The sequence below is a fragment of the Gorilla gorilla genome, chromosome 3, assembly GCF_029281585.2.
Source record: "Gorilla gorilla gorilla isolate KB3781 chromosome 3, NHGRI_mGorGor1-v2.1_pri, whole genome shotgun sequence".
Taxonomy (NCBI): domain Eukaryota; kingdom Metazoa; phylum Chordata; class Mammalia; order Primates; family Hominidae; genus Gorilla; species Gorilla gorilla.
Genome location: NC_073227.2, coordinates 132,793,547 through 132,819,235, shown reverse-complemented (window position 1 = coordinate 132,819,235; position 25,689 = coordinate 132,793,547). Strand labels below are relative to the sequence as shown.

Genomic DNA, 25,689 nt, shown 5'->3' with positions numbered 1-25,689 from the left:
TTGTAATCCCATAATTCCCATGTGTCATGGGAAGGACCTGGTAGGAGGTAATTGAGGCAGTTTTTCCCATGCTGTTCTCGTGATAGTGAATGAATTCTCACAAGATCTGATGGCTTTACAAGCATCTGGCATTTCCCCTGCTGGCACTCATTCTCTCTCCTGCTACCCTATGAAGAGGTGCCTTCTGCCGTGATTGTAAGTTTCCTGAGGTCTCCCTAGCCATGTGGAACTGTGAGTTAATTAAACCTCTTTTCTTTCTAAATTACCCAGTCTCAGGTATTTCTTCATAGCAGTGTGAGAGTGGATTAATACACATAGTGTTCCATGGTGTATATGTACCACATTTTCTTTATCCAGTCTACCTAAATGCCCATCAAGGACAGACTGGATAAAGAAAATTGTACCACTCTTCCATCTTACTTTTTACAGATTTAATTATACTAGAAGGAAATACAGGAGAATTAAAAAGAAAGAAACTCAGAGTATAAGGAGGATCTAAGTATTATACATAACCAAAAAGCCATACAAAATAAAAGATTGATGAATTCAACTATATATAAAATTATGCACAGATAAACTTTTATGCAAAGTCAAATGTCAAAAGACAGAAAAACAAACTGAATTCGTATCACAAAGGCTCACATTTTTTTTAATATGTAAAGAACTCCCAAATCAATAGGAAAAGCCCCAATAGTATCAGTCTTGGCAGATAGTGACAAAAAGCTCTAAAATCTCAATGGCTTAAACAACACATGCCTTTCTCAACAGTGCTTTTCATCCCTCATGGGTGAGTTGGGGCTGTTTTCCATGTTGCTTCCTTGCAGGACTTATGCCCAGAAGCAGCGGTCTCCTGACCCATTCTTGATAACTGTGGCAGAGGGAAAGAGGCTCTGCAGGATCTTGTGCTGCCAATTAAATGCAGGACTTAAAGTGATACTGATCAATTCCTCTTACAAATCATTGGCCAGAACCTGTGTCACGGCCCTGCCCAAGCCCCAGAGGACCAGACTGTGCCATATTCTATGTGCCTGGAAGGAGAGAACCAGGTATTTGAGAGCATCACTAAGGTCTGCCACATTACCAATCCATACAGCCTATGACTTACATGGTTTCTCCATTGAAGGTCTAGTCAAAGAAAGACGATGGCAGATTTCATTACATTCCACATGCTGGTTATTAAAGAAGTAAAAAATTCCTCTCTTTCCAAAATTGGTAGTGACAACTTTCTGATCAACGGAGTGAATCTGGGGATCTGTGAGGTAGATGAGTCCTTTTCCATTACCGGTTACCCAACCTAAAAGAGAAATGAACACACCTGAGTATTAAATTCCCTGTAAATGTCCATCAAGTGTTTACAAAAATACATACACACACACACACACACACACACACACACACACTTAAAGAGATAATTCAAAAACTTGGCCATCCTGTGGTTTATAGTTAGTAAATTCCTGGTAAGGAATTTGGATTGCATATTCCAGTTATTAGTTTAAGAATAATTAAATATTGGGCAATTATATTTGTCAAATATGACATCCCCAGATCACCAATTTTCAAGGTATTAGAAAGCAATAAAATACACTTAGAATAATTATCAATATCATAATATGGAATATTTCTTTCATGATTCAGAGATTTCTTTAGTGACTTATTCATTAATTCATATACTCATCTGTTCATTCAACAAATATTTATTGAGTGCAGACACTCTACAAAACACTATTTTAGGCACTGGTGGTACCGACTGAACAAGCTAGTAAAAAATCTTACTTATAATTTACATGAAGTATAGGGTATTTTCTAATAAAAATTCTGATGAATAAAATACCAGACAAACTAAAACAAAATTAAAATATTAAGGTAGAATTGAAAAGTAGTCGTATTTAAGTACATAGTTTAAGGATACAGATTTCTGTTCTATAATGACCCCCATTATGAAACCCAACATCACACTTTTAATAAGGGTAAGGGGCTGGAGAAAAGGAAAAGTGGAAAGAAGATTTTGAAATGTGAAAAAAATGCAACGAAATATACATCACTCAAATCTACTTAAGTGACATAAAAAAAGCTGTTACAGAGATGCTCTGGAACAAAGCCCAACAGAACATAAGCCAGACCCTCTCACTGATTATGTGATACTGTAGACATTCATAGAAGTTTTGGGCATATTTTTCTTTCAGGAATTATTTGCTATATATAGTAAGATCAATTAAGTTAACTCCAAATAATAGCCTATACATGGAACAATCTATTAAATAAAGATTAGGGAAGCTAGTTACAAAACTTCACATTTACATATAATATTAAAAATAAAAATAATTCCCAGTTTCACATACCTTGTAAATCGACCACAACATCTCTATGATTAGAAAACTCATAAGAAAAATGGCCATAGGCCAAGCCATATTCTGTGGCTTTGTATTCTGTTTTCACCACTTTCGTGTTATTTGACAATTTTACAAATTCTCCCAGTATGTAAGGCTCCACACTGATACATCCCTTTATTGTCTTGTCCTCTAAAATCTGAAAAATAGCAATGAGAAACATTACAGCATAATGGTAAAGGCCATTGTCTTTGAACTTGGGTAAATCTTGGTTTGAACCTAGGCTCTGCCACTTTGCTTCTCTGAGCTTCAATTTCATCATGGGTAAAGTGGGTATAATTATAACTACCTTTTAGGCTTGTTAAAGGGATTATGCAAGGAAATGCATGTAAAATGCTTAACACGGCATGTGGCATGTCATAGAACTTAAATTTATTATCATTCACATATTAAACTGCTCACTTAAGATTTAGGCCATGACGTGACCTGTCCTGGAGGCTAGGTTACCAGGACATGAAATTAGATCATGCTCAGGGACTCTAGGTTAAAATATCAGCTTTGTGGAGCTGTTTCAAAGGTTAGAGTCAAGGTTTGCAAACTGCCTGGCACAGTGAGTGACATAAAGAAGGTATGAAATGGATGATAATTACTATTATGATTAGGAAAAGATGGGTCTAAAAATGTCTCCGGCCAATGAAAAAATTATTGCAAGTATGAATGCACTCAGGATCTAATATATTCGGGGTAGCAAGGCATTCTTGATCCTAAGAAGAGAAAACTCAATGGGAATATTTGCCTTTATCTATTGAAAGGTGTATGTTAGTGAAGAGAGACTGGTCTTCATGGTCCCAGGAGGGAGAGCTGTAATCCATGGATAGAAGTTAGATAAAGATAGATTTGGGCTAAGTCTAAGAACTTTCTAACAATTAGGATTACTTGAAAGTGAAAGGAGAACAATTATTTTTTCTTGCTGAAGGTGTGTAAACTTTGACTTAGTAATCACTTGGTTGCAAGGGGTGAGGCCAACAGATGTAAAATGGGATTTATGTATCATGTTGAGGGGATAGTTTGTACTAGATTAATCTTTAGGGTTCTTTCTCTCTTGGAAAGTACAGGGACAACACACAAGGATAGTTTGCTAAAAATGCTAGCCTGACTATGTAGAACCAGATATTCAGATTAATTGATATTCAAGTGTGATTTGGAAGATCCAAATGATGTGTTCAGGATAATCTTACCAGTAGTATTGTGGATGGGATGTAGAATATCTGGGTGGGAATGTTTTGTTCATAGAGTCTCTTGTTAAATTCTGTCACATAGTGCTGTGCGGTCATCTGCCGCTCCACATCAGTGAAGTGGTGCCAGAGCCCCTTCTGCTCCTTATAGTCTTTCCCAACATACCTATGAACAAAGAAAATCCACACAAGAAAATGCGAAAGTGGTCTTACTTACAATGGAGTAAGAGAGAGGAGATCAAAAGACATACGCAGAAATGCTTGAAAGATCTCTTTCTCTGCCTTAGACTGAATATTAATTATTTTGACTTATCTCAAGATTCAAATAATTTTGTAAGAGCTACTTGAACAATGGAACACACTCATTCTAGCTGACGCAGAATGATATTGATTATAAAGGGAAAGTGTCACTTAATGTAGAAGTTCTCCAGACCTTTGGTAAGACAAGGGGGTCAGCAAAGTATACTGGAATGTGCACGGATTCTGGAGTCAAGACCTTCCACTCCCTGCAGTGTGGCCTTATATAGTCAGTTCATCAATCTGAAGCCTTCCTCTATCCCTTCCTTTTATGATTACTTTATTCCTATAAATACTTATTATCCATCAATACCTATTATGTGCATAACACTGTGCTAGTCTTGAGTGACTTGAAGAAAGTGCGAGACATGATTTGTATATTTCAAGAGCTAACAGCACAGTTGGTGTGGGAAGACACAAGGCAGTAAATGATTACATGCGGAAAGAAGCAAAACAGTGCTCACTTTACTGTAGTTTATACTTGCTGTAAACTGGTGTGAATTTGTGAGTAATTTCACATGTGCCCAGAGTGACCACCAAAAATCAAGGGGAATTGTTTGAGTCATAGACTTCAACCAGAGTAAACTCTCTCCAGAAATTTCTGAATCCCATATAATAAAGGAACTTAAGGAGGCTGTGGTTTTGGCCATTCAGACTCCTGAACACCAGAAAGGAAATCTGATAGTGGAGGCTGCAGTATGGTCTCAGAAGGCAGCCTGCAGAGGAGCAGTTGTTGTAATAGGGATGCTATACCAGTGCTTTAGGCAGTTCTTCTATGGAGAGACTGCAAGACCTATAGAGGGTTTGAACTAATTCAGAATTTTGTTGACCGATGCCAGAGGTGTGCACAAGAGAGTGAACCTGTGAGTACTGGCTACTGGAGCATTTCCTGAACATTCTGCCAGAAGACCTCCAGTCCTAGGCAGGGGATCATCAATCTGAGAACAGAAGCCCATATCTTCTCTCATCTTGTACCATTTTTTTTCTGGGATTATTTTTCTTTAGTGAGGATTTGTTCATGGTAAACTGCCATGGTCATTTTTCCTTTTAAGCTGCAAACGTCTTTATTTTGTCTTCCTCCATAAAAGAGAGTTGCACTAAGTATATGACTTCCATTGTCTCTGAATTCCATTGTTGCTATGAAGAAACCAGCTGTAGGTCAAATTGACATTTCTATGTACGTAATCTGTCTATTTTCTTTGACTGCTTTTAAAATGGTTTCTTTGTCCTTAGTGTTTGGAGTTTGACTACTGTGTACCTAGTCAAACTAGGTACACAAGATGTCTGACTACCTGCCTTCTTCCCTTCCTGTTTCCTTCCAGCTTCTTTCCTCCTTTCCCTTCTGTCCTTAGGATTCATTGTGATTTCTGTATTTCAAGATTAGTGTATTTTGGCAATTCTGAAAAATTACCAGAAAGTATCTATTCAAATATTGTTTTTGCTCTCTTGCAGTTATTTTCTTCTGATCAGAAATATATTGAACTCTGTCACTCCATTCTCTATGTCTCTTATTCTCAATTTATTCTCATCTCAGGTCCTCCTATGGTATACTCTGGTGTATCAGGGCTGCTGTCACAACATGCCATAAACTGGGTGGCGTAAATAACAGAAATTGATTTTCTCACAGTTCTGAAGCCTATAGTAGTCCAAGATCAAAGTTCCAATGGGGCCATCATCCTGCTGAAGGCTCTAAGGAAGAATCTGTTTCAGGCTGTCTCCCAGCTTCTGGCAGTTCTTTGCTACGAGGCAACATAACTACAATCTTCACATGGCATTCTCTCTGCGTCTTTGTCTATCTCCAAATTTCCTCTTTTCATAAAGATATCAGTCATATTGGATCAGGGGCCCACCCTACTCCAGTATGACTTCATCTTAACTTCACCAATTACATCTGCAATCCCTCTACTTCCAAGTAAGATCGTAGTCTGAAGTACTGAGAACTTCAATATATGAGTTTTGGGAGACACAATTGAAGCATCAGCACATGCCCCTACTGCTTAGACATGTGATTTTGGGCAATTCCTTAACATCTCTGTGACTCAGTTCCCTCATCTGTAAAGTGAGAATAATAATAGTATCTACCCTTAGAGGGATTTGTGAAGATTAATTGAATTAGCATAGAAATCATTTAAAACAGGACCTGGCATATGTTTACTAAAATAATAATAATAATCAATAATCTTTTCAAGAAATGTACTTCCACTGCTTACAGAGACACTTGATTTCTCTATTTCTATTTATTTCTTACACTATTTGGATTTGAGCAAATAACAAGGCCAACTTTAAATGAAAAGTCATGTCTTATAGGTCTTTTAAAATATACAAATGATATAAAATTGTGTCTTAAATCCAATGAAGACCACCTGTGGTTACTAATTTTTCAGGTGAGTTTTTGTTTAAAATTTTTATTAACAACTAAGGCCAAAGCAAAAACTTTCCAGGCATTTACTTCACTGGGGTAAGGTTTTTAAAGATACCCTTTATCGTGGGGATGTAGCCATTCCTGAGTCCTTGCTTGTATGAGTGGTATCTGAACTCATTCCCTTCTGGGTGTAGCTTTTGCTACTGGCTGCACCCTCACTCCACCCCTGCCTCAAACTCCTATGCGGGATCCCTAAAGGGTTCAGCAATCACTTATATCCCTGAACAGGCTTCATCCCTGGACTCAGGATTTTCCTGCCTTTTTTCAGGCTCACCTATTTACTTAAAAGTGTGCTTTTCATAATTTACCTTTTTTGCCAGCATTTTTAGTGAATATTGAAGGCTCTCTGGCCTGTCATGTGGCCGGGAACTTTATTTTTCTTATCAGTACAGTATGGCCAATGTTTCCCTGATGGTTTTGAGGTCCTGTAGCTAAAACATCCAGCAAAACAGCTGATATAACGTGGGTCCTCAATATATAGTAACTGTTGTTAATTAATTAATAATGAAAAGAAAAAGGAGTAGAAATCTGGAAATATATTTTGGCCAAGTTTTTCAGCCCCTACGAAGTCTCATGAGTGATTACTCAACAGAAGGGCAAGGTTAGCTCATCTTACATTAGTTATACAAATGTTTTTAAGTAATACCTCCCCAGAATTTCTTCTTGATGAAGATGATGAACCCAAAAAGCATTTCTTTGTCTGCCTTTTTTCTTCACAGTCAAGTAGTCCCCCAAGTAGACAATAGTTTCCTGGGCTGTCCACAATTCAGATTTTTTTGAATATTTTAACAAAAGAGCAGCTGGAAAAAAAAAAGATGAAAATGAATCTTATTTTCAAAAGGATGTTACAATTCATGAATAAAGCTGATGTGACACAGGTCCTACGCCAGCTCACCTGAAATCTTCACTTTTTTATACACTTTTCTCTAATTGTCATCTCTTCTATGACAACTACAGTATTAAAAAGTTAGTGAGAAATGATAAAAAGGTAACACTTTATAAATTACAATGAGGAATAGCCTTTGAGTCCCAAAATCCCTTAGTTGTGATGAAAAGGGATTAAGATAAGCATGAAGATTCTATACGAAAGTAGTGGAAAATAAAGGAATTTTAAAATCAGAAAACCCCAGAGACCATTTTGGGACAAGTGACACATGCTTGCAACTTACTATTATTACCTGGGGATCCCAAATAACAGAAGCTACTACTGATGGCAGCTCTGGGAATCCTAGCATTATATATTCAAGTGCACCCTAATTTTCTCTTCATTGTTTTAAGTTGAGAAAGTTTGGAAATTATTTGAGAAAATGTAGCTACTGTAAAAACATGCGAACTCAACTGAAAAAAGGAAAAGATAAGAGGAAAAAGTAGGGACAGTCTCCACCTTATAGAAAGGAAGAACAATGCTAAGTAAGAAAGCATCTCTTTGAGGAGAAAGACCCACATGAATCCTAATCAAGGAGTGCAACACTTTGATTGAAATTAAAATGAAGTGAACAAAGACTTTTGTCTAGATTGTGAAAGTAGATAAACGAATGGGACACGTGGGAGAGAAAATACTTAAAGGAAGATAAACTGACAGTTCTGGGAAGGGGATGCCTACAGGCTGGGCGAGATGGTGACCAGGGTTGGGTGACTCAGTTAGAGAAGCCGGATGGAAATGGACGGTGAGTTGTCTGTCCACACACAGGATGGGTGATAAATTGAGAGAAGAAAAGAGGAAGGGAATCATTGTTCTGTTTCTGCCATTTTGGGCCTTGCTTCCTCTAATGTATTTCATCCATAAATTAGCAAACAATAACAAATAACAAGAAAGCAGTTACCTCATTGTAATAAACGTGATTCCAAAATTGCAGAATCTCACAGTTAGTAGAAAACCCTATTGCTGGAAACTTTTGCTTTTTTTGGTAACAATGTGATTTGTATTTTAGTCGGACTTCAAGGTGGCAGGCAAAACATTGGAATACTTTGAAGCAGAAGCTCTTAACAGTGGCTTTAAGCAGAATCACCAGAGAGCTCATAAGAAATAATGATCCCTGGGTCTGCACTCCAGACCCATTAGATGGAAATCTCTGGGGTGAGGCATTGGAAGTTTTTAAAAGCTCCCCAGAAGAGTCTCATGTGGCGCCAGGGTAGAGAATTACTATTTAGTAGCCAGTGCTTAGCAATCCATGTAGTTTGTCTCTTCTGGGATGTGCTTCACAATCTTTTTGTTTTTTTAATCATTCAAATCATTTTTCTGTATAGTAGGAGGGCATTTTGATGTGATTCCTGGGCTAAGAGAAGAATCTCCTTCTGTCTTCCTCCCAGCTTCTCTACCACTTTTAAGCTGTGTTAGGCATTGACTACTAGGTGGCTCCAGCCCAGGCTTCCCGCTTTGGGCAGTGACATTGGGCTGTTCCTTAAGCAAGAAGTAGCTGCTGATTGCAACAGTAGGGGTACTGTAGTCTGGAAGTTTTTATCCCCCCTAAATTCACATGTTGAAGTTCTAACCCACAAGGTGATGGTGTTGGGAGCTGGAGACTTTGGGAGGTGATTAGGTCCTGAGGGGTAGATTCCTCATAGATGGGATGAGTGCCCTCATAAAAGAGACCCCAGAGAAACCCTTCCCCCTTCCACTATGTGAGGACACAGAGAAAAGGCGCTGTCAATGAACCAGAAAGCAGTACCTTCATCCTGGGCTTCCAGGCTCCAGAATTATGAGGAATAAATTTCTGTTGTTCATATGCTACCCAGTTGATGGCATTTTGTTATAGCATCGTGAATGCAAGATGAGGACACACTTGACCAACCAATTGGCTGGCAAGAAACCGCTTAAGTAGACAGGTGTAAAAAGTCTCTGCCCAATAGAAAGATGATATTTAACTAGGTCAAACCGTGTCCCCATAGAATTCTAATGGGGAAAGACAGAGAAAAATCAGTTGGTTGGTAAAAAGACTTGAAGGAGAAGATAGATGCTGAGCAGATAATATGGTATCCAGCCTGTTAAAATCACCTGATTAGTAATGAGAATCAATGAAGAAGATAGATGCTGAGTGGATGAGACGGCCTCCAGAGCTGTTTTCAACCCTTAGTGATGGCTGTGCCAGAGTCCTCTAAGTTTCCTGTCTCCCTCACTACCTCATGTGTCCTTAGAGCAAACCTCCAGCATGCAAGGTAGCCTGAGCAAGCTTCTTTACTTTACAACCATTAAGGTCCATCACACAGAGTGAGGGAGACCCCTGAAGTATACATTTCTCTGTGAACTCACAAAGCATACCAGGGGTCTATACCTTTCATGAGCTTTAAGTGATCTACATACCAAGCTCTTCAGAGTGCCCCAACACAGCTGCTTCCTGAGGGGGGAACTATTGAAAAGATTGTACTTACTATGTGCTCGGTGGAGTTGACTGGGCTTAAAAACCCCCGTATTCTCTAGTCTCTGAAACAGCCAATCATGCCTCACTCCTGCCAACAGCTTTTCAAAGTCATCAGGTTGCAAAGTGCGAGCCTCAAGGATCTCTTTCCTCGTCTTTCCCGGCAGTGAAACCCAAGAACTCCCACTGGAATTCAGATAGGACCAAGGGCTGTCACCCTCAGAAGAACCACTGGAAAATGCAGGTGATTTCAGCCACCACACTGAGGATGAGCTGGAGTTCTGGCTGCAGTTTAGCATGTTTCCAGGCTGATTTCCTTCCTCTGTGGTAGTGCAGTCCTCGCTGAGGACAGGGAAGAGGATGTTACCGCTTACAGAGGAATTGGGGGTCTCTGCCCTCTGACCAGGCGGCTGTCTCAGAGTGCACAGTCTATGAGAGCCGTGCCCATTTGTGCAGGGAACATCCGTGCTGTCGAGCAGTTGCCCCTCCTCATCCACTGTGGAGGCATCAGGGTTGATGCCCTGCTCTGAGACTGGGCCACCACTTTTTCTGGAGTCAGGATTTTGAACAGGCCAATTAGGGGTGAAGGAGCTACATGGCAGCATGGAAATGTTTCCCAGAGAATTGTGCAGGACCCTGTGAAAGTCTAAGGGTGCATCTTCAGTGCTTTCTGCTGTTTCTCCTTCTGGGTCAACCCAGGAGGGACTAGCTTTAAATGTAGGGCCTGCGCCTCTTTCACTAATTTCTTCTCCCTGCTCTTTCCCCTGCCTGTCTTTGACATCGCAGTTGGTTTCTGGAAACTCATCAATTATTTCAAAGGCTTCTTCTTTTTGGACTGAAGGATGTGTGCCCATATTCTTGGGCCTACCAGAATCAGAAGACCAAGAAGCAGAACGATATGAGGGTCTGGAGTGAGCAGAAGTATTTCTGGGTCCCATATTTCTGACTTCCTGGATACCTTCTGGAGCTCCTTCTAGAAGCCCTGCACCAGGGGCCAAGAAAGTGCCTGGGGTATTATGAGGCGAGAAGGGTGTCAAGGGCATCTGTTGGTGTGGCTGATTTTGAGAAGGCTCCAAATTGTCATTGTTGGGACCCTGAAGAGAGAGATCATGAAGCTGTGAACGCAATGAATGCACAGCTCTGCCTTCCCTGTCATTCTCTAGCTCCTCAGACAAGGCAGTGGAACACTGAGTGTCCACCAGATGTTCTTTGCCAGGCTCTTTTCTGGCTGACCTGTCGTCAACGTGAAAATTCACTTCCTCCCAGCTTGCAGAGGAACTAAACCCTGATAAGTTGCTCCAAGCACTGGAAGTCTGGCTGCCACTCAGAGACTTGTTGAAAACAGCTCCCTCACCATTGCTGTAGTCCGATGGCTCAGTCTCAGTCTCCACATCTTGATCCAAGGAGACTCGAAATGCATCAGAATGGGTCCAGTTTCTCCTTCCTCCCCTTCTGAGTTCCCTCTGAACATTCTTACCCATTAGGGAGGAAGATATTCCTGTGTCTCTTTGACAATGTGGCTTTTCTTGAGTAGTACTCACAGTATCTATGTTTTTTGTTTCTGTTTTTAGAGCAGTGATACAGACTCCTGTTTTTGCATCTTTCTGTTCATTTTTGTTGTTTCCACAATCACTTTCAAATACTTCACACACCGAAGTATGGTGCTGTGAATAGGTGTCAAGGATTTTTTGGAAATCCCCTTGCCCATGCAAGATAAGTTTATCCAACCTGCACTTGAAACTCTCGGGAACATAAGATCTGTCATCTACATTTGAGAAGCTTTGAACTTGTAAATGTTCCTTCACCTGGGCAATCACAGACATAACTTCTTGAGACAGAGCTTCTCTGTCCTGACTTCTGGAGGAAGTGCTGAAATTATACAGCTTCCCCATTGCTTCCTTACAGAGCTGACTTGCTGCATGGACCGTCCCTGTCTCCCCATGGAGCCTTCTGTGCACTGTGGTGAGACCGAAAGCAGCTTTGACAAAGCTGTGAAGCTCCTGTTTTCCAGTAACAGGCTCATCATCTCTCTTGGTGAGGAGGCCAATCTCAAAGGCCTCTTTGGCTTCACACAGATACAAGTTTTTCATTTCTGGAGGACAGTCATTTGAACTACTGTACGACAATAAACACGTGCCACGGATATTCTGGGAAAAATACCAAATACAAAATCAGATATTGAATTGAAAACTGGAAGTGAATCAGGACAAACTTTTCATTTCTGGAGGACAGTCATTTGAAATATTATAGAAAAATGAACACATGCCACATACATTCTAAGGAAAATGTACAGGCAAACATTGAGTTAAGGACCCGAGGCCTTTTTGGTGAATCAGAAGAAGGGATGGGGATATAAGTGACTGGCTGGCATGAAGGGGTAAGAAATTAGCTTCAATTACCATCCTATTGTATCTTTGATACATTTTGATTAAAGACAATAGGCTTGTGTTTGTTGCTGTTGTTAGTTTTAACAGAGTCTATCCATGGAAATGGATATAAGTTTCTCTATGCAAATAAGGATGCTATATATGAATACATCATTCATTTAATGTCAAAACAATAGGGCATTGGTTTCCAAATGCATCTGTGCATTTGAATCACCTGGACAATATTCCAAAATTAAAGATTTTTGGATACCAACCCCAGAGATTTGCATTTAGTGGATCTAGGGTGGAGCTCAGAAATGTGTAGTATTTTTTTCTTTCTTTTTTTTTTCTTTTTCTTTTTCTCTTTTCTTTTTTTTTTTTTTTTTTTGAGGTAGGGTCTTGCTCTGTTACCCAGGGTGGAGTGCAGAGGTGCAATCTCAGCTCACTGCAAACTCAACCTTCCAGGCTCGGGTGATCCTCCCACCTCAGCCTCCCCAGTACCTGGGACTATAGGCGCGTACCACCACACCTGGCCAATTTTTATTTTTTAATTTTTTGTAGAGACAAAGTCTCACCATGTTGCTCAGGCTAGTCTTGAAATTTTGGGCTCAAGCCATCCTCCTACCTTGGCCTCCCAAAGTGATGGGATTACAGGCATGAGCCACCATGCCTGGCAGGAATATGTATTTTGAGAAGGTTCCTTGGGTGATTTTGATGTGCACTCAGGCTTGGGAACCATTGCTTCACAACAGACAACATTCTATCCTTGGGCTGAATTAATTTAGCTCCTAGTAGGCTGTCAAAACTCCGACCAATAAAATTTTTCCATATGTGGTGTGGAGTCTTATCACAATTGCCACTGATGAGACACAAAGCCTATTTGAAGGTTAAACCTTTCCCTTCTCACTGGTTACATCAGAAAGCATCCTGGGAGAGGTCCTGTTGGGGTTTGAGGAGCGGCTGCATTCGTTTACCACAGCTGTGAGCACGAAGAGCGGCGTGTAGGCACTGAAGGCAGCTGCCAGCTTGCAGACTTCTGCAGCGGACAGCAAATGGTGGTCAAACTCCTTCAGCAGGCTCTGTGAGAAAACAGGAGGCTAAGTGGAATGGTGATAATTAATTATCGATGAGCAAAAAACAGGCTATGAAATGGTTTTGCTTTTCTTTCATGATTTCAAGGGACTCCTCACCGCAACCCGTTCAGAACAGTGTCAAGAAAGAGTAAGTGGGTCTAAAGACCGCAAGGTGTTGACTTTCCTTTTTCCCAGCAGACACACACCTGTGCAAAATAATTTGGGTGAGCTTCTTTGGAGGACGGTGGCAGTTCTTTGTTCAAAGGAACTGCACATTTTGAAGCCAGATTAATTGATTTCTGCACGCTCTTGGCAAAGAGCCCTTTAATTGATGATTTCACAGCAATTAGAATTCTTCTATTAATTCTATAAATATGTATAGAGTACCACCACATTCCAGGGCCTGTTCTAGACACAGGGGAAGCAGCAGACAGTGAGCCCTCAAGGAGCTTACTTTCTGTTGTGGGGGAGGGACCAGTCAATATACAAAACAAGTAAAGTGCATAGTATTTGAGATTATGACAAGTATTCTGGAGAGACAATAAATGGAGAAGGGGTTAAGGAGGTCCAGGATGGGAAGGAAGTTTGCAATTTTAAACGGTCATCAGGGATAACTTCAGTGAACAAGGGACATGATCCTCCTGTTTTGGTCAAACAGAAAAAGCAACATCTTAGATTCAGATTACCATCAGCAAGCTGTATGTGTTCTTTTGCTACACTAATTAGTATTGAGCATGGTTACCGTTGTGATTTAATGGTGTCTTGAATAAAAATGGCAATATAGACGATAATAAAAACTCCATTTAAGCACAGTGTGAAGAGCAGCAGAACATCCTTGTCACTTCTCTGGGCTAGTCAGAGATCTGGGCTCAGCTCCCAGTTCTCTCTCTTACTGGTTGTGTAAACTGCAGAGGTTAGTTAGTTTCTCTGCACTGCATTTTATTTTTCTCTAAAATGGAATGATACACTTTGCTCTACCCTCCTCATAGGGTTTTATGTGGATATATATATACTTTCTTGAGTTGTAAAGTGATATATAAAAATTAGCAGTCATTATTATCAAGGATGAGAGCCTGGAACAAGGGACTGATGCTCTGATTTGAACAGATGGTGATTACAAAGTTTTAAAATTATTACCCCTTTATCATCAAGATGTCCCAAGTTTGGAAACTGCATTTTGTTATACTTTGAAAGGAAGAAGTGAGGCTCAAAATCATTTTGTTGATATTCATTCATTCATTCACCAGTAACTTTCTGAGCACTCTCTGAGTGTCTGTTACAGTGCCAGGCACTGGGATAATAAAGCCAAATAGGACCCCACAAGACTCCTCCCCAGGATTCCTCCCGTTTGTCTAGGAGGCGCAGCACTGAGCTCCCTGCCTCCCAATCTCCTGAGAAAGACAGCCACTAACCAACCACCAAGGACACGACTGACAGTTTTACAGGTGATGCCACTCAGTGTTATGATAATTACCAAATTAATTTGTGGATTGTTTTTAAACTTTTCATAATCGTTCTTGCTCATGGAAACAAAGATGTCTGCCAGTATACCTAGCGACGTGGAGAGGCCCTGTAGGAAAAACACAAAGAAGTCACAGATCGGGAATTTACAGTGGATTACTGCTCTCATCCATGGCCTAAAGGCTATGATTATCCCTCCATATGAACTATTTGCCTATTAATATTTTATTACTATGACATTGGAGATACTATTTTAAAAAATCAACATATAATAATTATACATGTTTATGGGATAAAATGTGACATTTTGACATATATATTTGACATATATATAATATATATATATATTTGACATGTATATAAATATTACATTGTGTAATAATTAATACCCTGACTTGGAGATACTTTTAAATTGGCTGCCACAGAGCTTGAAAGATCAACACATCCTAGGGCACATGGGCCTAATGTAAACACAGCTACTTCTCAGTTGGGTTTCACTGGATGATCAATACTAACTTGTCCCTACTGCTAGGCCTGAATAACTGGCCCAAGGAAGAGCTCATATCAGTCTGTATTGTAAAAGAATCGTAGACAGCAATTGCTTACACAGCTCAGGGAAATGTAATAACCAGATGTTTCAGATAATGAGACTATACCCACAGAATTCCAGAAAATGAAAATGTCAAGTAGGAAGGCAGATGACCTCAATTTCTTGAATAAAGGTGCTATATAAACAATTGAAGTCTTCGCCCACTCAACTCAAGAAAACTGATTTTACATATAAGCAACTTGGTCTTCTCAACTTTGCTATGCAATCAAGTAAAGAGTAAATATATAACAAAACAGATAAATGAATGGACCAGTAGAGATAAATATATAAATGGACAGTTACAAATGATTATAAAAACACCATCTATGCACCAAGAGTCTAGCTGTGAGTGAGGATAAAGCAAGACACATAAGGAAGCTACTAACTGTACCTGGCCCTATGCTTGTGAAAAATAAATAAAAATAGGACAGATGAAATTGATATATGAGAAATGGACTTCTGTCATAAAGAGATAATCATCCAAAGACAAATACAGGAAAGGAGAAAAAGAAGCACTAGACAAACCACCTTTTTATCCGGCTGAGGAAGTGCCAAATATCCTACAATGGAGGCCCATATTAACTCTGCTGCTTCATACCACATCCCTGAAAAAAAAAAGAGGGGCGGGGAGAGGGACAGGGGAGGAACAGCTAGTATCTGTGCTCTTGTATAGAGAAAACCTTTGAAAACAAATACAGAACCAAGACTCATTAGATTCTGTTAGGAAAACTCAGGCTTAGATTAGATTGACACAGCAATGTTTCTCCAGTTGTAATATAGACAATTTTTCCATTTCACTGGGAAACAGAATTATTATATATTTGTATATATAATATGCGTAATATATGTAGTTATCTCAGTTTTTTACAAAAATAATAATTGCCACCTCCTGTTAAAATTTCTCAAACCCTTATTTTGCATTCTAAAGTATATTAGCATTCTATAAACTTGAAAAATTCATGAATACCTTAAGGAATGAACGAAAACAGTGTCACGGTGGGTATAGTATAAGGTGTCACCATATCACATGGAGTCCTGCTGAACTGAGTCAGATGCTAGAAATAACACTGGGAACCCTACAGTTAACATTACAATATACAACTGTGAACCTCTCTAACAAAACTCACTAGAAAAATCACATTTTATTAATATTTGCGACACTCCTAGGATCTTAAATGCCGTTCTCTTTTCGATGAGGAAACTAAGGCAAGTGGAAATTAACAATTTTAGCCAGATAAAAGAAGAAAATTCCACAGTGAAACCATGCAGCCAGGCTTTGTAAATGAGCCTTGAGAAATGCAAGTTTTAGATGATGGTACCTAGCTTTTGCAGAATCTGCCCTCTGATCTGTATACAGACCGACTGCACCAGGACCTTGTCACTTTCATTTCTGTACAGCCAGGTACCTGAAAGAAAAGACGAAAATTCCCTTGAATTATCAGAGATATAGCCTTGCGAATTAAAACTACTTTCACAGAAGTCTTCATGAGCACATGTGACATCATTTTGAGAGACAATCTCGTCTCTACATTTAGAATCAGGTCCAAACTTCTTGCTGTAGCCTAAGGCTCTGCAGGAACTGACTCCTGTCTGGTCTCCAGTTCCCCTACTTACTCTCTGTCCACTCTACTTTATTTTGCCTCCTTGTTATAGGGCTGGCCTCTTGCTTCATGGCAGCTGCACTTACCACTAGCCCTGCTTGGGATTCTCTTTCCTCTAGCTTCTTAAGAGGCCAGATCCTTCTCCTTCAGGTCTCAGCCTCAGTGCTTTTCCTCAAAGGCCTCCACAGAGTAGTATTTCTACACTGTTACCCCCACTGTCTTATGGTTGCTTTGCGGAGGGTGGGGTGGATCCCATCTGAGGAAAATTTGTTTGGATGTCAAAACTGATGACTCCACACATGTACCAAGAAGGTGTGAGAAGATTTATTGCTCACATAATGAGACTTTCTAGGGTAAGTCAGGCTAGCACCCAAGCTGCTCCTTTGATTCAGGCAGGGAGTGGTGAGTGGCTTTGCTTTTCACTGTGATTGGGGTGTGGGGCCGGGTAAAGGTTCCTGTAAGCTGGGTTTGGGTGTGTGGATGAAAGGGCTTTTTGTTGTTTGTTTGTTTGTTTTAATCGGACTGTCCAGTGTGAGGCAAAAGTAAAAAAGGCTGTGGCCTGAAAACTGTCAGTGGTCAGTCAAACATCAAAAATAGAGGCAGACTCTTTACTACCCCCTCACTATTCTCTGTCACATCAGATAATATTTATTTTCTTCCTAGCTTTGAATCCTTGTGTGCGTGCATGTGTGTGTGCACACACACACATGATGACAAGAGTGTATATTGTAGTTTAGTGATGGTGGCCACAAGTGAGGGGTGTGTGGTTAATATTTGGATTCCAAACTGTCTCCCCACTAGAAATGTCCACAAGTTTCAGGCAGTTTGAGACCTCACATCCAAGCATGCTGAGTTTAAAAGTCCAATGGAAACTGTGCTCAACTTATTGGTAAACTTGCTAACTTAAATGCCCAGAAATTCAGACAAGATATCTGAAGGCTTAAGTTATTTGTTACCTATTAGGACTTGCCTCCTTTCATGGATAATTAAATATTGAAAGAAAATCCATTTTGAAACAAGTTTTTATTAAAGTTCTTATGTACCAAAAATCAAATCTATTTTCTGAACCATTTAAATCGATAAAGCCGAAGCAGACTCTTCTGAACTTAGAGGCTTTTATTTCCAATCACAATTTTGTTTAAAAGCTGCTGTTGAACCTTTCTAAGGCCCACTGAGTTATCTGCCTTGACAGTGACTGTTCATTAGATAGCATACTCTGTAAGGAAGCAGGCCAATAATAGGTTCCTTGTCTTTGTTTTTTTTTTTTTAACTTAGAGAAAACAGAGACACAGAGATGTAAGCTGCTTGATCAAAGCTTCTTCATTCATCAGTGGCAGAGCCAGCCCCAGATAGCTCTGGAAACGTCTAATGTATAGTAACTATTAAGTCACTAAGTTGTTATTAAATGAGTGCTCTGTTCGGGGCTGAGGTAAAAGTCATCGTGAAGATATGAAAGTACTCACCCGTCGCTCCATTGTTGCTTATTAGACTGCTCAGAATATACTCTGCTTTTAAAAGTTTTCCTGAAAAGCAGCAACCAAATGCCACACAATTAGCTTTGAACATGCACTTAACAATCACAAGTCGTTCATGTTCTAAGATTGATATATTGCAGCAGGAACTGTAACCTCCTTTGGAAGCATTCCATTTTATAATTTAAAATCAATAATGACATCATCTATAAAACTGAAAAGAAAGATGAAGTTTTCCTAAGTTGGTAAGGTGGGAAGTTGGACAGTATCTGAAATGAAAATTAGATTCATATGTATGTGATAATTCATTCACATAGAGCAGGGCTTGAGGAGTAGAGGCAAACTTTTCTAACAGGCTGTGCCGCCTCCCTGTGAAAACTATACTTCAGGAAGTGGAACAGAGTTGCCCGTGGACAGGAACTAGTTACGGAATTATCAGGCAGGAATTTGGGGGTGGGGAGTGAGGAGATTCTTTCTCAAGTTTTTACTTATTTTTGTTACTACCACATAGGAAGGGCCTATTCTATGGACACCTGTTGGAAACACAATTATTTATCCTTTTAACCAAACATTCCTTTTTCTAGGTGCCTCTAAGCCCTACATGATCTGGCTTTCATGACTTCTTTGACCTCACCTCTAACTACTTATTCCTTCCTTCTTGGCCCTCTACTTCAGTCACAGTGGCCTCCTTATCATCCCTTGAGTAGACCAGGCTCATTCCCACATCAGAGTTTTTGTATTTACAATTATTTCAGTGTGTAACGCTTTCATCCCAAATATCTGCAAGGCTTCCTCTCTTCTCCTTCAGGTCTTTGCTCAAATGTCACTGTCTCTGAAGGCCTCCCCTGACCATCTTATTTTAAATTACATACGTAGACATACACTCTGGCTGTGGTAGGCTGTATTTCCAAAAAAGACCACACCAGTATATTCCATTCTTCATGCTCGTTTGCAATGATGACCTCGCCATTTTTCCATCAAAAAGTGGAATCTAGAGTTTATTTCCCTTCACCTTGAACACAACTGGCCCTGTGACCTGTTTTGACAAATGGAATGTGGCAGAAGTCTGGGCGTTAAGGGATCTTTAAATTCTGCCTTCCCTTCTTGGAACTTAGCCCAATGCTCTGAGGAAGCTGAGGCCGCCACATGGAGAGGCCCATGCAGAGGACAGCTGAGGCCCTCCCCCAAGGCCTCTGCTTGGCTCTTAGCTGGCAGCCAGTACCAAATGCCTACTGTGTGGATGAGACCGTTCCAGACCTTCTAGCTATCCCAGCTTCCAGCTGACAGTACTTATAATAATCACCCAAACTACAAATTATGAGACTGAATGAATTATTACTGTTTTAAGCCACTAAGTCATGGAGTGGCTTTTAACATAGCAATGGAAAAATCATGCACTTAAAAGTGGAGTACTACTATAACAAAAACTTTGGAGACTTGAAGGGTGTTGCAGAGACAAAAGGCAGTGAAGAAATTGTTCCTGGAAGTTTGAGAAAGGGAACAGACATTATACGGTGTTGTAAAGTTTGGCAACATGGTCTCCAGGAGTAATGTGGAATGTAGCAAAATGTAACCAGTGGACTCGGTGTCTAGCTAGGGAGATACCCAGGAAGGATATTGAAAGTGCCAAAATGTGTATCTTTTAGTTACCCAAGATAAAGTACAGGAAGAAAGCAATAACCTAAAGAAGAAACTATAGTAGTCCGCTCTGTCCCCAGTTTCCCTTTCTGCAGCTTCAGTTACCAGCAGTCAACCACAGTCCAAAAATATTAAATGGAAAATTCCAGGAAAAAACAATTCATAAGTTTTAAATTGCGTGCCGTTCTGAGTAGCGTCATGAAATCTCATCCTGCCTGGGACATGAACCATCCCTTCTTCCAGCGGATCCATGCTATCTACGATGATCACCCATTAGTCACTTAGCAGCCCTCTCCATGATCAGATCAACTGTCTGTCAGGTAATGCAGTGCTTGTGTTCAAGTCACCCGTATTTTACTTAACAATGGCCGCAAAGGACAGGAGTAGTGATGCTGGCAATTTGGATATGCCAAAGAGAAGCTGTAAAGTGCTTCCTTTAAGTGAGAAGGTGAAAATTCTCAACTTAATAAAGAAGGAAAAAATTCATATGCCAAGGTTGCTAAGGTCTATGGTAAGGATGCATCCTCTATCCAAAAATGGTGAAGAAGGAAAAAGAGATCTGTGCTAGTTTTGCTGTCACATCTCAAACTGTGAAAGTATGGCTACCGTGCGTGATAGGTGCTTAGTTAAGATGGAAAAGGCATTAAATCGGTGGGTAGAAGACATAAACAGAAATGTGTCTCGATTAATGGCAATCAGGCTTGGGCATCTACTGGGGTCTTGGAACGTATCCCCCATGAATAAGGGTGGACTACTGTATTCCATTTTTAAGCAAGATTTAGGGAAAATAAAGATGGCCCAGAATAGTCTTTCCAGACAGCAAGACATTCTGAAGATAAATTTAAAATATTAAAACCTGGGGCAAAGGTCAAATTCAGGGCACTGCCAGTAAAATGTGACCTTAGGGTCAAGATCAAACCAAGGGCGTGGCTGTAAAACATTTTGTTAAGACCTCAGACCCTCTGACCAAGCGAAAGAGCTTCTAAGAATCTTAAGGGTGCTGTCCTGTATCCCTTTGGTTTGTAGCCCAAAGTAGCATTCAGAGATAAATGTAGGCATTTTTTTTTCTAATTTAGTATGTTAAAAAGCTAGAAAGTATTTAAATGAATTATATCAGCTTGATTTAAGAAGGGCAGAGATAGTTCAAAATGAAAAGAGACATCTGGGAGTCAAACTTTCTATAGGCATGGAGTATGCTGAGATGTTTTCATAAAAAATATTTTATGGGCCAGGCACGGTGGCTCATGCCTGTAATCCCAGCATTTGGGAGACTGAGGTGGGTGGATCACCTGAGGTCAGGAGTTCGAGACCAGCCTGACCAATATGGTGAAACCCCGTCTCTACTAAAAATACAAAAAGTAGCCAGGCATGGTGGCATGCACCTGTAGTCTCAGCTACTCGGGAGGCTGAGACAGGAGAATTGTTTGAACCCAGGAGTTGTAGGTTGCAGTGAGCTGAGATTGCACCATTGCACTCCAGCCTGTGTGACAGAGTCTCTCTCTCTCTTTCTCTCTATGTAGGTATGAGTATATATATGCATTTTATAGACAAGGAAGGATGATTCAGAGGACAAATCCAAAAGCTGAAGCAAACCATTCTCAAAGAGAAAAAGTGAGCCCTAATCAAGAAATAATTCTTGTCCTCACATCAGGAAGACTTGGGATATATGCCTGGCTAGATTTTAGATTAATATGAACCGTGACTGCTGAGTGACTCTCATTTCCCCCGCTTTTGCACAGAAGCGCCTATTGAAATTATCTTTTCCTATATCCCCATTGCATGTCAGTTGTGTTGGAAGGTAGATAACTTGTCTTTTAGTTCACAAGTCTCTGTGTCCCCAGAAGTACCTGAGAAGACTTGTTTGTCCCTAAACCTACTTCAGAGGATAAGATCTTAAGCTTTGAACCTGAACCCTTAATGGTACGAGGCTCTGAGGGAGGAGTGAGTGTATTTTGCACATGAGAGGGATGTGTATTGTTGTAGCCAGAACATGAACTGTGATTAAATTGTTTTAGGCCACTAACTTTGGGGAGTGGCTTGTTGCAAAGCAAATGATCACCAAAACACTGCCACTGTTTCTCACCTCTGCTTTATTTTTCTTTGTCATTTATTGCCATAAGACACATTGTATATTTTAATTATTTCCTCATTGCCTGGGTCTCCCCATTAGAGTGTGAACTCTAAGACAGCAGGAGGTTTTGTCGGTTTTGTTCACTGCCCTGTCCCATGTACCTCTAACAATGCTTGGAACAGGGCAAATATTCAATAGCTATTTGTTGTTCATCCAAATACATGTTTGAATTGTGCCAGGGACTGTGCTAAGAGCTGGAGATGGAATGATGAACAAGACAGAGCCCCTGTCTTCAAGGTAATAATAGTAATAATAATAACAATAAGAGCTACCGCTTATTACGTGTTTACTATGTGACGGACATTGTTCTAAATTATATCTAAGCACTCTATTGTCTTCATTTCACAAATAAAGAAATGGGCCTTACAGAGGATAAGTATCATTACCAAAAGATATGAACCAAGGCAGCCTGCCATGAAAGTCCAAACTCACCAGTGCTAAACTGCTTCCCAGAGATACCACTATTTCAGATTAGTTGTCCAACATGATATTTTTGTAGGGGACCATTTTCAGCCATGCAGGATATAATTTTCTTTCCTCACATTCTCTTTCTGTCATCAGAGGAGGGAACATATAGCATGAAATAATATCTGCAGTTTTTAGAGTTTCTCATCTTGTCTCCTTCCCTTACCAATTTTTACAGTTACTGTCCTCCCTTCCTTTCTCTCTACCTCTTTCCTTTCATCCTTCCTTTCCTCCTTCTTTCCCTTCTGCCTTTCTTCCTCTTTTCTTCCCTCCCTCCCTTTCTAATTTCCTCTCTGTTTTAAACCTCATTGCTTTGCTATTTTTAATTTTTTTATAGTTCTATCTTCTCCCCCAACTTGAACCACTTGAAGATAATGAACCATATCTTGATCATCTTTATAACTATCCTAAAGGCCTAATGCAATTGTTGGCACATAGCAGGCTTTCCACATATATTTGTCAAAAAAAAGAAAAACAGAGAAAGAGAGAATAAAAGAAAATTAGTATCAAAATCATGGCTTACAGTCTAATTAAATTTATTCATACCAATATATTTAAAAAGACAGATATCAAATGAAATACCTACACAAATAAATTTTATCAAAGCAATCTCTATTCTTAAAAGATATATTTCTAATTAGGTTTTGTTGCTAAGAATGGGCATTTAAAAAATATTGACTTTGTATTCACCAACCTTGCTGAATTTCTTAATTCTAACAATCTGTGGATTTCTTGGAGTATTCTATGTGTTCAGCCATATTGTCTACAAATCATACTGTTTTTGTTTATTCATTTCTAGCCTTTATACCTTTTATTTCCTTTCATTTTCTTATTGCCTTGAGAGGACTTCCAGGGAAGTATCAAATAGAAGCAGTAATGAGGTACTTTTTTTCTTGACATGACTTAAAAAGGAATTCTTATAATTTTTCATCATTGGTTTTGCTGGAGGCTTTCAGTTACTTCCTTTTATCAGTTTAAGAAAGTTCCCTCCTATGCAGGGAGGAACTTATCATTTTTCAGCTCCAACTTGTCATCTTTCAGTTCCAATCCACCCTTCAATACCTGCTTTGTGATCATGGGGATGGATCTGGTAAACATTTCTCCTTTGTCAGCTGGCAAGATGGTAAGCCTTGTCATCGTGGGGTGTGGAAGGACGCTGCGTGGGAAGGGTGCTTCTCATCCTGACTTGGTGTGCTCCTCTGGCCAGGCCACTGCGGGTACCACTTCCTAAATGCCTGACTCCTACAACACAGGCTTTCATAGTTTTCCCGGTGCCTGACTCCTGCAACATAGGTGACTTCTGTAGCATCTGTCTCCTCAGTGTGCAGAGGTCAGCCGAACCCAGCAGTCAGTCCTCTCAGCTGACTTTACAGTGGAGTGCTGTCAGTTAGGCTCCTCTGGTGACCAGTTTCCCCTGGCACTCTGTAAAGGCAGCTTTGTGGTGAGTTCTAAGACACAGCGCCTCCCCGTAGACGGCTTCCCCCAACATTCAGAAGGTGGGTTTCCAGCGAGTTCGGCCAGCATGGAACCTTGGTGACTTCTCTGCCATGCGGCGAGCCATGTCTGTGCCTTCTCCAAAAAGGTCTTGATCTCAGCCGTGGTGTGCATAGGTATGAGGGCCAGGAGCTCTTTTTTAGGTGTTCTGAGTCCAGGGAATAGTGGCTATACCTTAAAACTGCTATCCTGCACGCTTTAGAGTTCTTCTTTAGAGTTCTCTTTACTTTTCACTAGCCAAACCCTCATTACTCTAATCCCCTGAAATAGTAATTCTTTGTATTGAACTTTCCTGTTCAAATTACTGTGTGGTTTCTGTCACCTGATTACATTTCTATCCCTAGTTTGCATTTTTAACCTAAGTTGGTTGAAAATTTTGTTAACTTTAAAAAATCTATTTAGGTGAACACATATTTTTCTTCTTTATTCTGTGCATGTGGTGCACTAAATGAATAGATTTAAAAATATTTAACTATCAGCCAGGCACGGTGACTCATGCCTATAATCCCAGGACTTTGGGAAGCTGAGGCAGGAGGATCGCTTGAACCCAGGAATTCAAGACCAGCCTGGGCAACGTAGAGAGACCTCGACTCTACAGAAAATAAACAAGTTAGCTGGGCATGGTGGCACATGCCTGTAGTCCCAGCTACTTGGAAGGCTAAAGTGGGAGGATTGCTTGGCCTGGAAGGTTGAGGCTGCAGTGACCCACGATTGCACCACTGTACTCTAGCCTGGGTAACAGAGTGAGATCGTGTCCCCCAAAAAATAAAAATAAAAATAAAGCCCACTATCCTTATATATCTGGAATAAACCTTCCTTGATTGTAATGCATTATTAATTTAATACAATGTTGGTCAATTTGGTAATATTTCAAGATTTTTTGCACCTTATTAATTATATAAGTGATATTGCCATATAATTTCCTTTTATTTTAATCTTATATGGCTAAATGTATTTACCACATTCTTTAGTCATCATCTTTTTTTACTCTCCACTTCTTCATTCTAAGTTCAATTTTCTTCTTAGAAAAATGCATCCTTTAGTGTGTATGTGAGTGTGTGTGTGAATGAGAGAGCTGTCTTGAGAATAATTCATTTTTAGCCAATCAGGTCTGAAAATGTCTATTTTATCCTCACTTTTGAATGACAATTTTGCTAGGTATAAAATCCTAGGTCAAAACCTATGTCCTCTCAATTTTTTGGAGATTCTCTTGCTTTCTGGACTCTTATTATTGATAAGATACTTTTTGTTAGTCTAAATATACTTCCTATATTAATCTGTCTTTTCTGTCTGTTTCTTTAAGACTTTCTTATTGTATGATTTTCTATAGTTTACCACACTAGGTATGGTCTTGAATTTATTTAAAAAGATTTTTTTTTTTTTTTTTTTTTGCGACAGGGTCTTGCTCTGTTACTCAGGCTGGAGTGCAGTGGTGTAATCATGGCTCACTGCAGCCTCAACCTCCTGGGCTCAAGAGATCCTCCCACCGTAGCCTCTGGAGTAGCTGAGACTACAGCTACATGTCACCACACCTGGTTGATTTTGTTTATTTTTTGTAGAGATGAGATCACCCTGTGTTGCCCAGGGTGGTCTTGAACTCTTGGGCTCATGCGATCCCTCCCGCCTTGGCCTCCTAAAGTCCTGGGATTACAGGTGTGAGTCACCATGCCTGGCCTAAAACTTTTTTGCCCAAGGCTAGATAAACTTCTTCAGTGTAAAGACATAATTTTCTCCAATTCTGAGTCTAGTTAGTCCTGCTAGA

At 40.0% G+C, this 25,689-nt stretch overlaps 1 protein-coding gene across 4 annotated transcripts in view; it reads right to left on the bottom strand.

The window, feature by feature from the left end:
* Positions 1-420: 420 nt before the first annotated feature.
* The window catches only part of ALPK1 (alpha kinase 1), a 144,859-nt gene continuing 119,590 nt past the window's right edge, over positions 421-25,689 (bottom strand). For all 4 annotated transcript variants that reach the window (XM_055385181.2, XM_055385182.2, XM_055385184.2 and 1 more), the window contains 10 exons: positions 18,191-18,250; positions 16,446-16,532; positions 15,655-15,731; positions 14,551-14,646; positions 12,978-13,082; positions 9,651-11,784; positions 6,928-7,081; positions 3,566-3,728; positions 2,340-2,526; positions 421-1,294 (listed from right to left, as the gene is read on the bottom strand). In XM_055385181.2, coding sequence (XP_055241156.2) covers positions 1,095-1,294; positions 2,340-2,526; positions 3,566-3,728; positions 6,928-7,081; positions 9,651-11,784; positions 12,978-13,082; positions 14,551-14,646; positions 15,655-15,731; positions 16,446-16,532; positions 18,191-18,250 — 3,263 coding nt within the window. In that variant the 3' untranslated portion in view covers positions 421-1,094. The remainder of the gene's footprint in view (positions 1,295-2,339; positions 2,527-3,565; positions 3,729-6,927; positions 7,082-9,650; positions 11,785-12,977; positions 13,083-14,550; positions 14,647-15,654; positions 15,732-16,445; positions 16,533-18,190; positions 18,251-25,689) is intronic.